The following is a 16,224-nucleotide window of genomic DNA, read 5'->3' as shown; positions in this document are numbered from 1 at the left end:
GGCTCTGGAGCTCAGATAGTCTTTTCGTCAATTCTCCAGGATACAGGGGAGGACCTAAAAAAAGCTAGGAGGATTGGCCAGGTTAATAAATGGTTAAAAGGTGGTGTCAGAGTCAGGGGTTTGGGTGTCTTGAACATGGGACCCAAGTTTGTAGGCCAGGTCTAGCGGGGGCTGGTGGAGCTGGTCTGAAGGGGAAGAGCAGTTTTGGTAGGATGCTTGCCAGACTGGTCAAGCATGCTTTAAACCAGATGTGTTGGGGGAGGGGGCATCATTCCATCCCAACACTCCCAGTCAGTTGCCAGCACCTATAATAAATGCTCAGAGCAATGTAGAGGTATTCCAGCTGCTCCAGCCAATGAGCCAGCTTCATTTGGAGCTCAGCTCGGATGCCTCTATACAAAGGCCTGTAGCATGGGGAACAAACAAGAGGAATTAGAGATATGTGCACGTCTATGGGGGTATGACATTATAGGCATCACCGAAACATGGTAGGATGGCTCCTATGGCTGGAGTGTTGGAATGGAAGGTTACAGGCTCTTTAGAAAAGACAGGCCTGGCAGGCGGGGAGGGGGAGTTGGTATTTCTGTTAGGGATAAGCTGGAGAGTATGGAACTCTGTCTGGGGAGAGGTGAGCAGATAACAGAGAGCTTGTGGGTCAGGGTTAAAGGGAGAACAGCTACAGGGGACATTATTGTGGGGATCTGTTACAGACTGCCTGATCAAGAGGACTCTGTGGATAAAGCACTCTATAGACAGATAGGAACAGCCTCACGCTCACAGGCCCTTGTTCTCATGGGGGACTTCAACCACCCTGATATCTGTTGGAGGGACGGTACAGCCCAGCATAAGCAATCCAGAAGGTTCCTCGACTGTGTGAGAAGACAACTTCTGCAAGTAACAGAGGAGCCAGCGAGGGGAGGTGCCATGCTTGACCTCATGCTCACCAACAGTGAAGGGCTGGTTGGAAATGTGACACTCCAGGGCAGCCTTGGTTGTAGCCATCATGAGATGGTCAAGTTCAAGATCCTCAGGACAGTGAGAAGAGTGTGCAGCAAGCTCACTGCCCTAGACTTCAAGAGAGCAGACTTTGCCCTCTTCAGGAATCTGCTCAGTAAGGTTCCATGGGATATAGCCCTACAGGGCAGGGGGCCCAAGACTGTTGATTGATATTCAGGGATCACCTGCTACAAGCTCAGGAGTGTTGCATCCCAACTAGAAGGAAGTGCAGCAGGAGGGCCAGCAGACCTCCTTGGAAGGATAAGGAGCTGCTGAGGAAAATTCAAATGAAAAAAGAGGCTTATAAAAGGCAAAAGCAAGGACAGGCAGCCTGGGAAGAATACAGGGATGTTGTCTGGGAAGCTAGGGACCAGGTTAGGAAAGCTAAGGCCCAGTTAGAATTAAACTTGGCTAGGGATGTTAAGGATAACAGGAAGGGATTCTATAGGTAGGTAGCAAATAAAAGACAGACTAGGGACAACATAGGCCCCCTCCAGAAGCTATCTGGAGAACCGGCTACCCTGGATTTGGAGAAGGCTGAGGTTCTGAATGACTGCTTTGCCTCAGTCTTCACTGGCAAAGGCTCTGACCACATCACCCAAGTCTTGCAGGGACTGTGAGAATGAAGACCTCAGGCCCACTATAGGAGAGGATCTGGTTCGAGACCATCGTAAAAATCTGAATGTGCACAAGTCCATGGCACCTGACAAAATCCATACACAGGTCCTGAAGGAGCTGGAAAATGAAGTTGCTAAGCTGCTGTCCATCATATTTGAAAAATCGTGGCAGTCAAGTGAACTTCCTGATGACTGAAAAAAGGGAAATATAACCCCCATTTTCAAGAAGGGGAAAATGGATGACCCAGGGAATTACAGACCAGTCAGTCTCACCTCTGTGCCTGGCAAAATCTTGGAGCAGATTCTCCTGGAAGGCATGCTAAGGCACATGAAAATCAACAAGGTGCTTGGTGACAGCCAGCATGGCTTCACTAAGGGGAAATCCTGCCTGACCAATTTGATGACCTTCTGTGATGGGGCTACAGAGCTGATGGACAGCAGTAAAGCAGTGGATATCATCTACCTGGACTTGTGCAAAGCGTTCAAGACTGTCCCACACGACATTCTTGTCTCTAAATTGGAGAGACATCAATTTGATGAATGGACCACTCAGTGGATAAAGAACTGGCTGGATGGCCGCACACAAAGAGTTGTGGTCAATGGCTCAATGTCCATCTGGAGACCAGTAATGAGTGGTGTCCCTCAGGGATCGGTGTTGGGACCGGTCTTGTTTAACATCTTTGTCGCTGACATGGACAGTGGGATTGAGTGTGCCCTCAGCAAGTTTGCCAATGACACCAAGCTGTGTGGTTTGGTTGATACGCTGGAGGGAAGGAATGCCATCCAGAGGGACCTTGACACGCTTGTGAGCTGGGCTGATGCCAACCTCATGAAGTTTAACCATGACAAGTGCAAGGTCCTACACCTGGGTCAGAGCAATCCCAGATACAGCTACAGGCTGGGCAGAGAAGAGATTTAGAACAGCCCTGAGGAGAAGGACTTGGGGGTGTTGGTCAATGAGAAAATGAACATGAGCTGGCTTCAGCGTGCGCTCGCAGCCCAGAAAGCCAACTGTATCCTGGGCTGCATCAAAAGGAGTGTGACCAGCAGCAGGTCGAAGGAGGTGATCCTGCCCCTCTACTCTGCTCTCATGAGACCTCACTTGGAATATTGTGTGCAGTTCTGGTGTCCTCAACATAAAAAGGACATGGAACTGTTGGAACAAGTGCAGAGGAGGCCATGAGAATGATCAGGGGACTGGAGCAGCTCCCATATGAAGATCGGCTGAGAAAGTTGGGGCTGTTCAGCCTGGAGAAGAGAAGGCTGCATGGAAACCTCTTAGCAGCCTTCCAGTATCTGAAGGGGGCCTATAGGGATGCTGGGGAGGGACTCTTCATTAGGAATTGTAGTGATAGGACAAGGGGTAACGGGTTCAAAGTGAAACAGGAGAAGTTCAGGTTAGGTATAAGGAAGAAGTTCTTTACTGTAGTAAGTGTGGTGAGGCACTGGAATGGGTTAGCCAGGGAGGATGCCAATGCTCCATCCCTGGCCGTGTTCAAGGCCAGGTTGGACAGAGCCTTGAGCAACACGGTCTAGCATGAAGCAACCCTGCCCATGGCAGACGGTTGGAACTGGATGATCTCAAGGTCCTTTCCAACCCAAACCATTCTATGATTCTATGAATCTGTATGCCTTTAAAATAGCTTTCCAGTGCAATAGCTTTGGAGAACAACAGTATACAGGAATGTGGCTGTGCAGGAGGGAAAAGGTGTCTCTGCTGTGCACCCTGCGCTCCAATCACTCCGATGTATGGTGGAAATGGTGTTCCAGAGTTACCACTTGGCTGGGAGAGGAGGGACGGTCTTGGACGTGCTCCTCACATCTGGCAGCTTCTCACAGATCCATGGCAATTTTCTTGAGCAGTAGAATCTTTCCATCTCTCCATAGGATATTCCCGGACAGACCCAACTTCTGTTCCAAGAAGGGAGGGAACACGTGAGAGGTGCCATCACCGTGCTCTCATCCTGCTGCCACCATGCTGTACCCCACACAGCTGCAGCCTCAGGGCCTCTTAGCTTGGGCAAGAGGATCAGGCCACTGCCCTCGTTCAAGCATTAGTCCCATGTCAAGGACAGATGCCAGGGCAGTGCCCAGAGCATTTCCCCATGGCTGGTGAAGCTGCGAGAGATGCAGGTGTCCAAGATGGAACAACCTGCTCTTTATATGGCCATCCATACCTGTCCTCACGTGAATCGAGATGACCTCTGTATCTCTCCCCGACCCAGTACACGGCGCCATTCCCCTGCATGAAGAGCTGAGGGATAGAAGCTGTCAACTGCCTTCCCCATGCCCAGAGCCCATCAGGTGCCCGAGAGTCCTGGATCTGGCGGTGCCACCCAGCACCTCTGCAGCGCTGCTGCTGCTGGATCTGCCCACCCCAGCATTGCCCCCATCCCTGCGGTGCTGCAGCCCCTCTGCTCTGTACCGGCGCTGTCCACGATGCCCAGTCGGCTTGGACCAGCAGCTGGGCGGATGTCCTCTGGCAGTATTGATGGCTGTCCTTCCACGTCTTGCTCTCCACGGAGATGAAGAGGCACTTGCCCCTGTAGAGCACCCAGCCCGAGGGGCAGCACTCTGGGGACAGGGGCACGGCTCAGGCGCTCGCCGTCACAAGGATGCTGGGGGGGCCCATCCTGTCCGGGCTGAGCCCCTCATCTCCCCGGCAGCATCCCCGCCCGTCCCGCAGCCCGGCACGGCCCTACCCGTGTTCACGCAGGCGCGCAGGCTGGCCACGGTGCTCTGGCTGCTGTTGAGCTCTCCCTGCAGGCGCTGCACATCCCTGCGCAGCTCGGCCAGCTCCTGCCTGGCGCGCCCCAGCTCCATGTCCTGCCGCTCCAGCGCCGCTCGGCTGCTGTTGCCGTCCCGCCAGGCGCGCCCCAGCTCCGCTCTGGCCCTCCCCAGCTCCAGCCGCGTCTGCTCCAGGCGCTGCTCCCGGGCGCTCAGCTCCTGCTCCAGGCGGCCCTGCTCGGCCGCGTGCTCCCGGGAGGCGTCCCGCAGGCTGCGGGTGACCTGCCAGTCTGGGCACGGGCACAGGGATGGGCACGGCGCTGGCACAGCCCGGGCACGGGCACCAGCGCCCGACCCGCGCACCCAGGGCCATGGCGAGGGACACGGGATGGGGGTGCTGGGATGTGGGCAGGGACTGTGCTGGAGTGCCGGTGGGAAGGGAAGGGTCTGTGGGGGTAAGTGGAAGGGAGGCAATTTGTGCCAGTGGGAGGCAATGGGAAGGCAGTGGAAGGACAATGGAAGGGAGTGGGAGGCAACAAGAAAGGTGTGGAAGCAGTCTGAGGCAGTGGGAAGCAGTGAGGGTGATGAGGTGCTGGGAACAGGCTGCCCAAGGAAGCTCTGAATGCTCCATCCCTGTCGGTGTTCAAGGCCAGGTTGGACAGAGCCTTGGGTGACATGGTTTAGTGTGAGGTGTCCCTGCGCACAGCAGGTGCGTTGGAACTGGATGATCCTAAGGTCCTTTCCAACCCAAACCATTCTATGATGCTGTAATTCTACAATAGGCAGTGAGAAGCAGTGGTAGGCACAGGAAAAGCAATGCAGGCAGACAGGGGAGCTCAGGCTGGCCAAGCCAAAAGCAACGCCAGCCTCAGATCACCATCCTCCGGGACCCCTTGGACCCAACAACCCCCAGCATCCCATACCTTGCCCAGCCACACAGCAGGTCCCCAGGACCTGGGTAGTTCCCAGACACTCACAGCAGGTCCCCAGGGAGTGGGTAGCACCCATTCCCAGTGCCACCCTTCATCTCCCCCCACCCCACAGCCCTCACCCAGACTCACAGCAGGTCCCCAGGGCCACGGTACCCACCACCAGCAGCACCAGCAGCACCAGCAGGCTGACGGCCAGCGGCCCCATGGGGACACGCCAGCGCCGGGGACATCGCCCTGCAAGAGGTGACATGAGATGAGATGAGATGAGGTGTGCTATGAGCACAGCATCACCCATGGTCCCACTGCCTCCCCCCACTGCCCACCCTACCCCACAGTATCTCCATGTCGGTGGCCGGGCTCTGACCTGGGCTGGGCTCTGCAGGCACCGTCCCCAGCAGCACGTTCTCATAGGGGCTGTCGTCCTCATCAGGGGCTGCGGGGCAGGAGGGCACGGATGCTGCGAACTTCAGGTCGGCGTAGACCACGCTCTGGGCCATGCTTGCAGGTGCCCCAGGCAGCAGCAGAGTGAGGGCTCGCTGCTGCCTTGCCCTGGCCAAACCCCCGTTGGGTGGAGACACCTCTTGATCGGAAAAGCAGAAGTGTTTTAATTTGCAAATGGGGTTTTTCTGAGGGTGCTCTTGCTGTGATGTGCACTGTGGGGGTGAACCAGCTCCTCCCGGGCAGTGCACTCTGCCGCCATGTCCCCATGCTCTTAGGAGCCCCATGAGTCCCTGCATGCTGGGCACTCCAGGGCTGTGCGCCCCCATGCAGCACCTTCCCATCTCCTGCTTGGAGGCACTCTGCAGTGACTGTGGAGCTCTGTCCTCAACATTCCTAAGGACAGACTCCCAGGGATGTCCATGCTGGAGCTGCATGCTGCTGGTATAGACCCATGTGGTCTATATCAAAACCATAATAGCCCTCAGGGCCAAACCCCTCCAAACCAAGACCCTGCAGACCTTTTAGCCTCTCACCCATCACCCAGCCTCAAGGCAAAGTGAGGGCATTTGCTGTGACCTCCTCAGACTGGATGGAAACCAGGAGATAAGGGCTGCTGCCCAGCCCTCCATGTGACCAGGGATGCTTACCCAAGCAGGATAAACCCTGGACAGCCACCACCACAACCAAAAGCAGGGATCTGCTCCAGCCTGCACAGGAGCTTTTCCAAGCTGCCCCCAGGACATGAGGGTGCTCAGATCGATGCCACTTCCTCCAGTGCAATTTTCCACCCAGTAGCAACGTGACTGGGTCGGCACCAGAGGATGCACCTCCATCCCACCACCCTCATCCCCCCAAACCAGCCACAGCATTCAAGTGCCAGCGTTTATTGGCAGATTGCAGAGATCCAGCGGGGTGAAGCATCTGAATGAGGAAGCAGCAGCACCAAGGGATGCCAGTGCATTGCGATGGGACAGGCTGGAGGTCCCCATGGTCATCAGGGCCCAGTGCAGGTGTAGGTGGTGTTTCCCCAGAGGAGGGCGGGTGGTGAGGACCGGACCCACTGCAGGGTGGATGAGCGCTGCTCACAGACCCAGCCCAGGGCTTCCCCGCACGGACCACCCGACAGCCCCAGCCCTGACACCCTGCCACAGGCCAGGAAGGAGCTGGTGGAGCGATGGATTGGGAAAAGCCTGCAGGGAGAGAGAGGGCAGAGATGGGATGGACAGGAAGGGCTGGGGTTCTGCCATCAGCAGCTCCTCGGGACAGTGATCAGGGATGCTATGGGGGCAAAGCTCACCCTCTCCAGGGAGCTCTGTGCCCTGACACCCTCTTCTTAATTAAGGCACATGCTCTGATCCCCCCAACCCTACCCATGCCTGTTTGAGATGCAGCTCCCATCCCCATCATGCACAGAGCACCCCCAGGTCTTTCCTGGCAGGACTCAGCACCAGCTGCGCTAAGAAAAGCCTGAAAACCTGATTCTGTGGAGCCATCCCAGCTCCTCACCCAGGTGGGAAGTCAGCACCATCCCTTCCCAGTGCAGCCCTCGGGAGACAAGAGGTAGCCAAAATGTGGAGCACATCTGTGAGAGACTGATCTGAAGTCAGACTCCACTGCCCACTGTCTCAAAGATTGGTCTGAGAAACTGAGCTGGAAATCCACCTATCTCCTGTCTCAGAGATGGGTGGGAGGAGTTGAGGTAAGACTCCAATATCCATTGCCTGGGAGAAGGGTGTGAGGAGCTGAACTGGGACTCGACAACCCATTGCCTGAGGGGTGAGTGGGAAAGAGCTAAGACTCTTCCATCCATTACTTTGAGGATTGGTGTGAGCTACTATCCCAAGGATCACTGCAGACACGTGTGTCAAAGAGCTGGCTGCAAGACCAGGGAAACTGGTCCACCAGGAACGTGTAATATGTGACATGAACAGAGGTTCTCCCCCCAGCTCTTGACAAAGGGGAAAAGGTAACCACCAAGAAACACATTGCCAGCGAGCCATTGCCGTGAGGGTAGCTCCAGAAGGACACCTCTGTGAGGACACTCTCCACCGATGAGTACTATGGATCCTGAGGGGCACCCTCCATGAGACACACTCCATGGGGTACCTTCAAGGGGCCTCAAGAAGGATGCCTCCACGAAGACACCCACCTCCGATGGACTCTTGGGGAACACTCTGCTCTGATACCGACTACGAACCCTGAAGAACTCCCACCACCAATGACAATGACAGCGGATCCCTGGGACACCACTGGATCCAGGGTGGTGACTTTCTCTATCTCTCTCTCTCTACACCCCGAATCCTTGCTTCATTTTCTACCTTTTTTCCAATCTGTTCTATCAATATCCCCTTTATTATAACTTCCCTTTTTTATAACTCTCTTTTTGCAATTTGTAATAAACAAAGCATCCAGTTATGGCACTTGACCTCATTTGTGTCTTAATTTCACTCTTGGGATCATGATCTGAAACAGGGTCTGGCACTGGGTTTTTTCTCCAACTGGACCCTGACATCACCCTCACATGCAAGTGGGCTGCCTGTCTCCCCATCACCTCCCTCAGCATTCCTGGATAGGGACAACCAGGCAGCCTCACCCCTTCAGTGCGGTGCCATCCAGCCACTTCCAGTCAGACCTGGAGCCACCCCGTTTCAGCCCCACGTGGAAGACCTCTGTGTTGGCTGTGCGCATCAGGAAAGCCTAGCACAAGAGAGGACCTGGATGAGCTACCTGGGGGGAAAACCCAGGCCCTCCCAGTGATGGGGGTTGCAGAGTACACACACAGCACCTCCAGCTCTTTATCTGGAGACTTAGCTAGGCTTTGGGCATGAGGGTGAGAGCCAGGGAGCTGAGATGGGTGCGCTCACCAGGGTGGTGTTGGTTCGGGCGGTGGCCAGCTGTGCCCCTCTGGAGCAGCAGTCCTCTCTGCTCTGATCCCAGCTCTTCTTGGTGAAGGAGAAGTAGTAGCACTGCCCTGCATCCCAGAGCCAGCCGGCTGGGCAGAACTGGCATCCCCCTGCACACCAGAAACACAGCTTGCAGCCCAAGGCACAGGACGGTGACAAGGGGTGGCCAGGGTACCAACCAACCCAATGTACTGCTATGGATACCCCCTTGGAGAGGACCCTCTGCTTGCCCTTGCTCTGGAGCGCAGCTCTCGCATCCCAGTGCAACAGGCTGGTTACATGAAGGTGATGGCATCAGGCAGATGGGTTAGCAAAGGGAGCTCCAGGTTTGGGGTTGTGATACAAACATCATTTGCAAAGCACTGGGAATGCAGTCAAGATTTCAGCTTCACCAGAGACTGGTTGAAAGACAGCCCCCAGTGCTGTCCAGCACCTGGAAAACATGATCTTGGTGCTAGTGGAGTGCCTGGGCAATGCAGAGCCATGCTGGGGCCATCTCTTCCAAGGGATCCCAGGGGTGCAGCCTGTTCAGCAGCACCAGGGCAGCACCGTGGTATAAGCCAGGGACAGGCAGCAAGGGTGAAGGAAGGCTGGGGGGAGGCACATTCTGGAGCAGGGACAGGTCCTCACTATTGAAAAGAACACCCCAGATCCCCCTCCAAACCCTCTCCAAGGAGCCCACCAGGTTTTCCTACCTCGCTGCGTCTGTCGCCCGTAGCTGGGGCTCTCCTCCCCGCTCCAAGCACCACGGGTGCAGCTCGCCTGTTGTCCTAGATCTACAGAAGAAGAATAAAAGACTGCCGCTGCCAACCCTGTGCTCCTGTTCCCAGCAGCACCAAGAGGCCTCTCCCATGGGACAACCCCCTTTAGGTGACCTGCCAGCCGAGCTCGACAATCTCCTTGTGGGTTTTGCTGTGCTTGGGAGCCCATCACAGAACAGGCTTTCGGGGAAAGTGTTTCTTTCGGTTTCAGCATCACCACTCTCCCATCTTCATTTCACTGCCATGTGATGGAGCAGGATGCCCTGACGCAGTCCCCAAGCCCATGCCATCCCATCGCCTTCCTCTCCCAGACAGGCACGCACGGTCTTGCCTCACTAACTTTCCTGCTTGCTCCAGAACCCGCAACACCCTCAGCCCCAAGTAGGAGGATCCCTGGGACATGAGCTCTGTCTGTTGGCACATTGTCCCCATGGTGCCAACCCCAACACCCCAACCAGAGAGCTCCAGGTACTCACAGTGGAAGCTCAAGCTGATGAGGATGATTTGTGCCAGCAGGAGCAGCAGGGAGAAGACAGCCAGGCTGAGGGCAGCCCAGCACCAGGGCATCCGCACCGTCTGCTGGGGAGCTGAAAAGCAGAGTTAACCTCGACTCTGGGGGCTTTGTTGGAGCAGTGGGGACACCCCCATCCAGGAGATGCCTATGAACCCTGGTCAGGGTCTCAGAAGTCAGTTGGGGAACCCAGGAAAACTGAGGGAGAGCCTGTTTGCAGCACCTTGATCCTATTAGTGTCTCGCTGCAGACAGAGCTTGGCATGAGGCAGGGAGAGCAGAGTGGGGTGCAGTGGGCACCCCCTGACCTTGAGCTCCTCCTGTCCCCTGCCCCATGAGGAAGCAGAGTGTAACAGTGCTGGAGAAGAGCTGTCTGGGAGAGGGTACCCAAAAGAGGGGGTCAGAGGAATGATCCCACAGAAGGCAAGGTGCTGCAGAAGGGCAGGGCATCCTCTATGGTGCCAGGGGCTGGGAGCAGCTCACCATTACCTGGGGTGGGGGGCAAGCGCAGATCAGCGTACGTGACCCCCTCGTCCATCCCTCCCTCACTCAGTCTCTTGCTCTGCACCCACAGGGGAAGCAGCAACCCCTTCCCAGCCCCTTTTGGCAGCTGGCTGTGACGCGAAATGGAAAGTGTCACTTCCTGGTGGGGTCCCCAGGGGCACCACCTGGGACAGAACCCTGGGGGGGTCACAGTGATGATAGTGACTGACCGAGTGGGGCAAGGGGGAGCCCCATGAGGCTGACACCCAGGCATTCCCTGCATGAGGGAACCCTGCGCTCACACTGTGGGACAGGGAGCTGTGGGGGTGGCTGCTAGCTCAGACATGGGACTGTAGAGTAGAATCAGAGTCATTTGGGTTGGAAGGGACCTTCAAAGCTCACCTAGTCCAACCCCCTGCAATGAGCAAGGACATCTTCATCTAGATCGGGTTGCCCAGAACAACCCAGGCTGGCCTTAAGGGATGGGGCATCCATCCCTCTGGGCAATCTGTGCCAGTGTTTTACACCCTCTCTGTAAAGAATTCCTTCCTCACATCCAGCCTGAATATCCCCTCTTCTAGATCAAAACCATCGCTCCCAGTCCTATTGCAACAGGCCGTGCGAAAAAGTTTCTCCCCATCCTCCTTATAGGCCCCTTCTAAGAACTGAAAGGTCACAGCATGGTTTCGGGTTAGAAGGGGCCTTTAAAGGTCAGCTAGATTCCTGTGTTCCCCCCCACAATGTTGGGACAGCCACAGCCCCCCAGTGCTCAGCCTATCTGCCCCATGGGGCTGTGCATCCTTGGGGAGCAGGGCCCCTCCTGCATCTCCACGCTCTGCACTCTGAACACTGGGGTTCTGCACCCCATCCCAGAGCCTTGAGTGCTGCCGTGATGGCCATGGGGGCGGAGGGCAGGGTCCCCCAGCCGCGGGAGAGCCCTTCCTACCCGGGGGTCACCACCGCTACAGGCGGGCAGGCTCAGACCCCGGTCCCTGCGCCGCGCCCGCCTGGACGGGGATGCGCTGGGTGGCGTGGCTGGGACTACGTTTCCCAGCGGCTCCTCCCGGCGCTGCACATGCTCCGTGCGGCCTCCCGGCAGCTCCCGCCGCGGCGCCCGGTGCAGCGCAGGGGCGCTCGGTGCGGCTACGGTGCTGCTCCGGGTGCAGCTCCCGGTGCTGCTCCGGGTGCAGCTCCCTGCGTGTCCCGGTGCTGCCTCCGGTGCGGGTCCCGGTGCTGGTTCCGGTGCTGGTCCCGGTGCTGTTCCCGGTGCTGGTTTCGGTGCTGGTCCCGGTGCCCTCGGGGGTGCCGCACCTCGGTCCGGAGCTGAGCTTCCCCCGCCCTGGCAGCATGCCCCGCGGGCGAGCCTGGACGCAGGCGGAGGTCAGCAGCCTGCTGGCGCTGGTGGAGGGCTCGGGGGAGGCCGCCCTGCTCATGGCTTCCACATCGCGACCCAACGAGGCGCTGTGGAGGGAGATATCCCAAGGGCTGGCAGCGGCCGGGTACTCGCGCAGCGTCGCCCAGTGCCGCTCCAAGTGGAAGGCGCTGAAGCAGGCTTTCCACTCGGAGCGGGAGACGCGGCAGAGGGCAGGACATCACTCAGCCCGCCTGCCTCCGCACTACCGAGCCATGAAGAGCATATGGAAGGCTGCTGGGCGGCCCGTGTTCGGGGAGCGGAGGATGCCAGGTGAGTGCTGGGATGGGTAAATGGGTTTGGCAGGGTTGCTGGATGCTGGGTTAGCGCTGGTGCTGCGCGGCCACCCGGGGTCTGCTGACGGTCTGTTTCTCTTCCGCTAGACATGGCGAAGCTGCCCTCCAGGAAGCGCAGGTCAGCCCATGCTGCCTGCTCTTCATCCTCACCAGAGCCACCAGGTACCCGTGGGCTCAGGCAGCAGGGGTGGGGGCTTGTCCTGGCTGTGGGGTGTCAGGCACCCCTTGTGTCCTGGTTGTTGAAGCTGTTTTCTGCACCCACTCACCCCCCCTGCAGAGCACAACGTTGACGGGGAAACCCCGGGAACGTTGATGTCCCCGCTGCTGCGGTGTGTGAAGGATGAGCCAGAGGCCCGTAAGTACCGGTCTGCCCCGCTGCACCGGGCTGCACAGCCACGGCTCCAGCCCAAGCCCATGCCAGCATGGTGGGAATGGAGGGCTTGAAGGGCTTAGGGGGCTGGGGGCCCCATCACAAGTCCCTCAGCAGTTGGGACTTCTCTGTCCAGGGGCTTTGACTCCAAACCAGTCCCAGAGCATGAGGGGATGGCTGGGACAGGGCACAAGGGGTTCCCCAGCTCTGTACCAGTCTGAGGGCTGCCTCATGGCTTTAGATCTCTGAAGGATGAGGCCAGGGGGCTCTGGCAGCTGTATATCACTGCAGGGCATGACACCCCTTCCTCCAGCAGGCCCTGGCTCCTGCTTCCCTGCTAACACCATAGATCTTCAGATGAATTAGGGCTGGGTGTGAGGGCCAGAGGTGCTGCAGCTCCCCTGCCCTGCAGCCCACCCAGGGGCATCTCCTGCATCCCTCTCACTGCACATCGCAGGGGTTTGGCACAGAGGTGATACAGATTATGTCCCTGGATCTGATTTGTGAGGGCGCCCCAGCCAGCATTCCGCACTGGGTAATCACCTGTCTCCCTAAATTCCCCCTGCAGTTTCAAGTGGATGTGGGATTCTCCTTCACTTCCAGCCCTAGTCTGTTGTGTAGTGTTGCTGCGTGCTGCTACGCCGCTGCTGCCTTCCAGCCCAGAGGTGGCTGCATTGCAGTGGTGAGTGAGTGACTCCTGCTTTTGTATCTAGCTTGTGAAATGCTTTGGGGCCCTGCAGGGCACTGTGGAGCTGTGGCTAAGGCATGTCAGGCTGCGGGGCTGACCTGGCAGACCCTGGGCTGGTGGTGACCCCCCCCAGCAGGTCCCATCAGACGACGCATCTCTCCTCTCTGTTCTCTCCCAGCAGTGGATGGGGACCACGTCGCTGGAGGGCTGCATGCTCCCCACACCATGCCACGTAAGGCTTCCCTTGCCCTGCTCAGTGCAGTAAACCCCCTCGGCCCCGCAAGCAGGGTCTGATACGGTTCTCATTGCAGATGCCGGTCGCTGTGTCCCTCCCCTTCCATTCCTGGGTGAGTACCATGCACTGGCCACCGTGCTCAGGTGCCCTGCAGCGGGAGGTAGCTGCAGCTCACAGGCTGTGTCTGCTCTCCTTTCAGGCTGTCACACTGCCCTGAAGCAGGAAGCTGTTGAGCAGAAGGCTGGTGAGTGTCTGTGCCTTCAAGCAAGTCTCCCTTCCCCTGTGTCCTGCCCATGGGGACAGAGGGCAGGGGCTCCTGCAGGCACTCTGGTTCCTTCCTCCATGCCAAACCGCTGTGGCAGGTTTTCCTGGTGAGACATCCCTGGGGATGGCAAGAGGAAGCCGATCCCTGCCGGCAGCCACCCCATCCCTGTGCTCCCCGGGCACGGCTGCCGTGAGCGAGCAGCCAGCAGCGGGCGAGGAGGCATCCGGCTCCATCCTGCACGGTGGGTCCTCCCTGCAGCATCCCAACAGGGGGCTCTCCAAGCTGCGGGCAGGGTTTGCAGCCACTGAGCTTCTCCTCATCGCAGGCTCCGGGGTGTCGGGGCTGCTCCAGAGCGTGCAGCAGATCCTGGTGCAGATCCTGCAGACATCCCGGCAGCAGCAGGCGCTGCTGGAGAGCCTGGCCAGCGACACCGTCTCCCACCTCCACCTCCTCTCCCACAGCCTGGTGCAAGTCGGGGAGACCCTGCACCAGCTCCTGCTCCGGCCGCAGACCTACCCAGGCACCCTCGGCCACTACATCCCCTATGTGCCCCTATTGGAAGGGGGGCCCAGGGTGCCCTGCTCCCCCGGCGATGCCCACACCTCCCCGGATCACAAAGAGGAGCCTCGGGGGTCCCCTGACACAGGGTGCATCCCACCGTGAGCACCACCATATGCAGACCCAGGGATGATGGTTCACTCACAGCCACAGATCCTTATAGCAGAGGCACCGGATGTTTTGGAATTTTATAGGAGAGACACATTTTAATACAATTAAAAATAGCTTTTGTACCAGTGATGACAATCGACCAGTTCTTTCCCCCTCCTCAGGGGATGTTCCCTTTCTCACTTTCGAGATGAGCAGAAGGGAAACTTGGCTATTTACAGCCTCTGAGAAACTCCCAGGCCATGCACCATGAGGCAGAGGTACTTTCTTCCCGCCTGCCCCACTGCCTGATGTCTTCCTGCTGCAGCTGGGCCTGGAGAACGTGTTGCTGGGGCTGTGGGGCACAGGGGAGACCGCTTACAGCACAGGCTATGTGGTGTCCCATCCTTCTGCAAGGGAAGGGGCCATGATGGGCAATGCTGGGGAGGCGGTGGTGCTGCAGCCGTGGTCCCTTGGTCATCAGGTCCTTGGTGGGTCACATCCAGCACATGAGCTGGTGCTGTCACAGCTGAACCAGTGGCGTTGGCAGCATGCTGTTGTGTGCCCTGTCCTGCTCCCAGGGCTCGGGACATGGATCACTTGTCAGCAGTAGTTGCAGACATGGCATGGCACGCTGTGCTTGGCAAAGTGGTCACTGGCTCTTGCACAGGGTGCCCACATCCTCTATGGGGTGGGATGGATGTACTGGCTGCCTCCAGAATCTCTTGCCACTGTCCTAGAAGAGAGTGTAGCTGATGGCACTGGTGTAGGGTGGATAGACATCAGGATGGCAGTCCTGTCACACCACATACCACTTGTTGGGGGGTGACCTGCCCCTTCTCCCAAAAGAGGGACCCCATGTAGAGGCTGGTCCATGCCACGTCAAGCCCAGCCAGGAAGGTCCATGTTGTCATCTACTCTGAGGATGCAGCAGGGCTGGCTCTGCTCCAATGCCATGCATCACCTTCAGGGTGAGGTTGCAGATGTCCCTAACTCCTCCCCTTCCCCACATGTGGCCCTAAGCCATGGAGAGGTGCCAGAGGCATGGCCAAGCGGGTCCACCAGTGGGGCGGCTGGGTGCTATGACATCAGTGGGGTGTCCTCTGTGCTCCTGAGCATGGAGCAGAAAGCTCTGCCCACAGGCCTCATGGTGTTGGGCTGCTGCCTGCAGAGAGTTCTTCCCTGGCTTTCCTCCTTGGGAGGTGACCAGGGTGGATGAAGGCAGGAGAAAAGTGGGATTTCCCTTCCTGACCCTGCCTGCCTGCAGCCAGTGAGGTTGCAATGGGAAGGCACCTTTGGGCTGTGGTTGCTCAACCCTTCCTGGCTGTTCTCCCAGCTACTCAGCTGTGCTCGCACCATCCCACTGAGCTTCCCATCACCCAGATGTGCTCCCATCACCCCACTGAGCTCCCCATCACCCAGATGTGCTCCCATCATCCCACTGAGCTCCCCACCACCCAGATGTGCTCCCATCACCCCACTGAGCTCCCCATCACCCAGATGTGCTCCCATCATCCCACTGAGCTCCCCACCACCCAGATGTGCTCCCATCATCCCACTGAGCTCCCCACCACCCAGATGTGCTCCATCATCCCACTGAGCTCCCCATCACCCAGATGTGCTCCCATCATCCCACTGAGCTCCCCATCACCCAGATGTGCTCCCATCATCCCACTGAGCTCCCCATCACCCAGATGTGCTCCATCATCCCACTGAGCTCCCCATCACCCAGATGTGCTCCATCATCCCACTGAGCTCACCATCACCCAGATGTGCTCCCATCATCCCACTGAGCTCCCCATCACCCAGATGTGCTCCCATCATCCCACTGAGCTCCCCATCACCCAGATGTGCTCCATCATCCCACTGAGCTCCCCATCACCCAGATGTGCTCCATCATCCCACTGAGCTCACCATCACCCAGATGTGCTCCCATCATCCCAC

General features: G+C 58.0%; 3 protein-coding genes across 4 annotated transcripts; 1 reads left to right on the top strand and 2 right to left on the bottom strand.

The window, feature by feature from the left end:
• Nucleotides 1-3,385: 3,385 nt before the first annotated feature.
• LOC133219335 (B-cell differentiation antigen CD72-like) lies at nucleotides 3,386-5,769 on the bottom strand. The gene is made up of 5 exons (XM_061366589.1): nucleotides 5,601-5,769; nucleotides 5,402-5,545; nucleotides 4,316-4,630; nucleotides 3,791-4,187; nucleotides 3,386-3,524 (listed from the first exon to the last, which is right to left on the bottom strand). Exons 1-5 carry the CDS (start codon nucleotides 5,767-5,769, stop codon nucleotides 3,386-3,388), a joined length of 1,164 nt encoding a protein of 387 aa, XP_061222573.1.
• Nucleotides 5,770-6,639: 870 nt separating this feature from the next.
• LOC133219346 (killer cell lectin-like receptor subfamily G member 1) lies at nucleotides 6,640-10,439 on the bottom strand. 2 transcript variants are annotated; one of them, XM_061366621.1, is made up of 6 exons: nucleotides 10,377-10,439; nucleotides 9,854-9,964; nucleotides 9,312-9,392; nucleotides 8,578-8,726; nucleotides 8,307-8,410; nucleotides 6,640-6,903 (listed from the first exon to the last, which is right to left on the bottom strand). In XM_061366621.1, the coding sequence occupies exons 1-6, from the start codon at nucleotides 10,423-10,425 to the stop codon at nucleotides 6,708-6,710; spliced, it is 690 nt and encodes a 229-aa protein (XP_061222605.1). In that variant the 5' UTR covers nucleotides 10,426-10,439; the 3' UTR covers nucleotides 6,640-6,707. The 2 variants fall into 2 exon arrangements, with proteins under 2 accessions (XP_061222605.1, XP_061222597.1); XM_061366613.1 differs by having other exon boundaries at nucleotides 10,371-10,432.
• An 823-nt stretch (nucleotides 10,440-11,262) lies between these two features.
• On the top strand, nucleotides 11,263-14,431 carry LOC133219429 (uncharacterized). Its single transcript, XM_061366741.1, has 10 exons — nucleotides 11,263-11,507; nucleotides 11,561-12,054; nucleotides 12,165-12,355; nucleotides 12,417-12,502; nucleotides 12,814-13,133; nucleotides 13,314-13,367; nucleotides 13,447-13,482; nucleotides 13,570-13,614; nucleotides 13,733-13,876; nucleotides 13,961-14,431. The coding sequence occupies exons 1-10, from the start codon at nucleotides 11,263-11,265 to the stop codon at nucleotides 14,296-14,298; spliced, it is 1,953 nt and encodes a 650-aa protein (XP_061222725.1). The 3' UTR covers nucleotides 14,299-14,431.
• Nucleotides 14,432-16,224: the final 1,793 nt, after the last annotated feature.

The sequence above is a fragment of the Neopsephotus bourkii genome, unplaced genomic scaffold, assembly GCF_033783945.1.
Source record: "Neopsephotus bourkii isolate Nb327-2 ecotype Australia unplaced genomic scaffold, CSIRO-AGI_Nbou_v1 NB_125, whole genome shotgun sequence".
Lineage (NCBI taxonomy): Eukaryota > Metazoa > Chordata > Aves > Psittaciformes > Psittacidae > Neopsephotus > Neopsephotus bourkii.
The sequence above is the reverse complement of the archived record's forward strand: the minus strand, read 5'-3'. Positions and strand labels throughout refer to the sequence as shown.

Excerpts from the sequence above, each read along its gene's own strand:
- LOC133219346 (XM_061366613.1), bottom strand. The coding sequence starts at position 10,425 with ATGGACGAGGGGGTCACGTACGCTGATCTGCGCTTGCCCCCCACCCCA. Across the intron at positions 9,393-9,853 it reads CATCAGCTTGAGCTTCCACT|ATCTAGGACAACAGGCGAGC; the intron begins GTGAGTACCTGG and ends CTTCTTCTGTAG. Across the intron at positions 8,411-8,577 it reads CCCGAACCAACACCACCCTG|GCTTTCCTGATGCGCACAGC; the intron begins GTGAGCGCACCC and ends CTCTTGTGCTAG.
- LOC133219429 (XM_061366741.1), top strand. The coding sequence starts at position 11,263 with ATGGCCATGGGGGCGGAGGGCAGGGTCCCCCAGCCGCGGGAGAGCCCT. Across the intron at positions 12,356-12,416 it reads CCACTCACCCCCCCTGCAGA|GATGAGCCAGAGGCCCGTAA; the intron begins GCACAACGTTGA and ends CGGTGTGTGAAG. Across the intron at positions 13,615-13,732 it reads AGCTGTTGAGCAGAAGGCTG|GTTTTCCTGGTGAGACATCC; the intron begins GTGAGTGTCTGT and ends CCGCTGTGGCAG.
- LOC133219335 (XM_061366589.1), bottom strand. The coding sequence starts at position 5,769 with ATGGCCCAGAGCGTGGTCTACGCCGACCTGAAGTTCGCAGCATCCGTG. Across the intron at positions 5,546-5,600 it reads CGACATGGAGATACTGTGGG|CACACCTCATCTCATCTCAT; the intron begins GTAGGGTGGGCA and ends CTGTGCTCATAG. Across the intron at positions 4,188-4,315 it reads GCGCGCCTGCGTGAACACGG|AGTGCTGCCCCTCGGGCTGG; the intron begins GTAGGGCCGTGC and ends CCCTGTCCCCAG.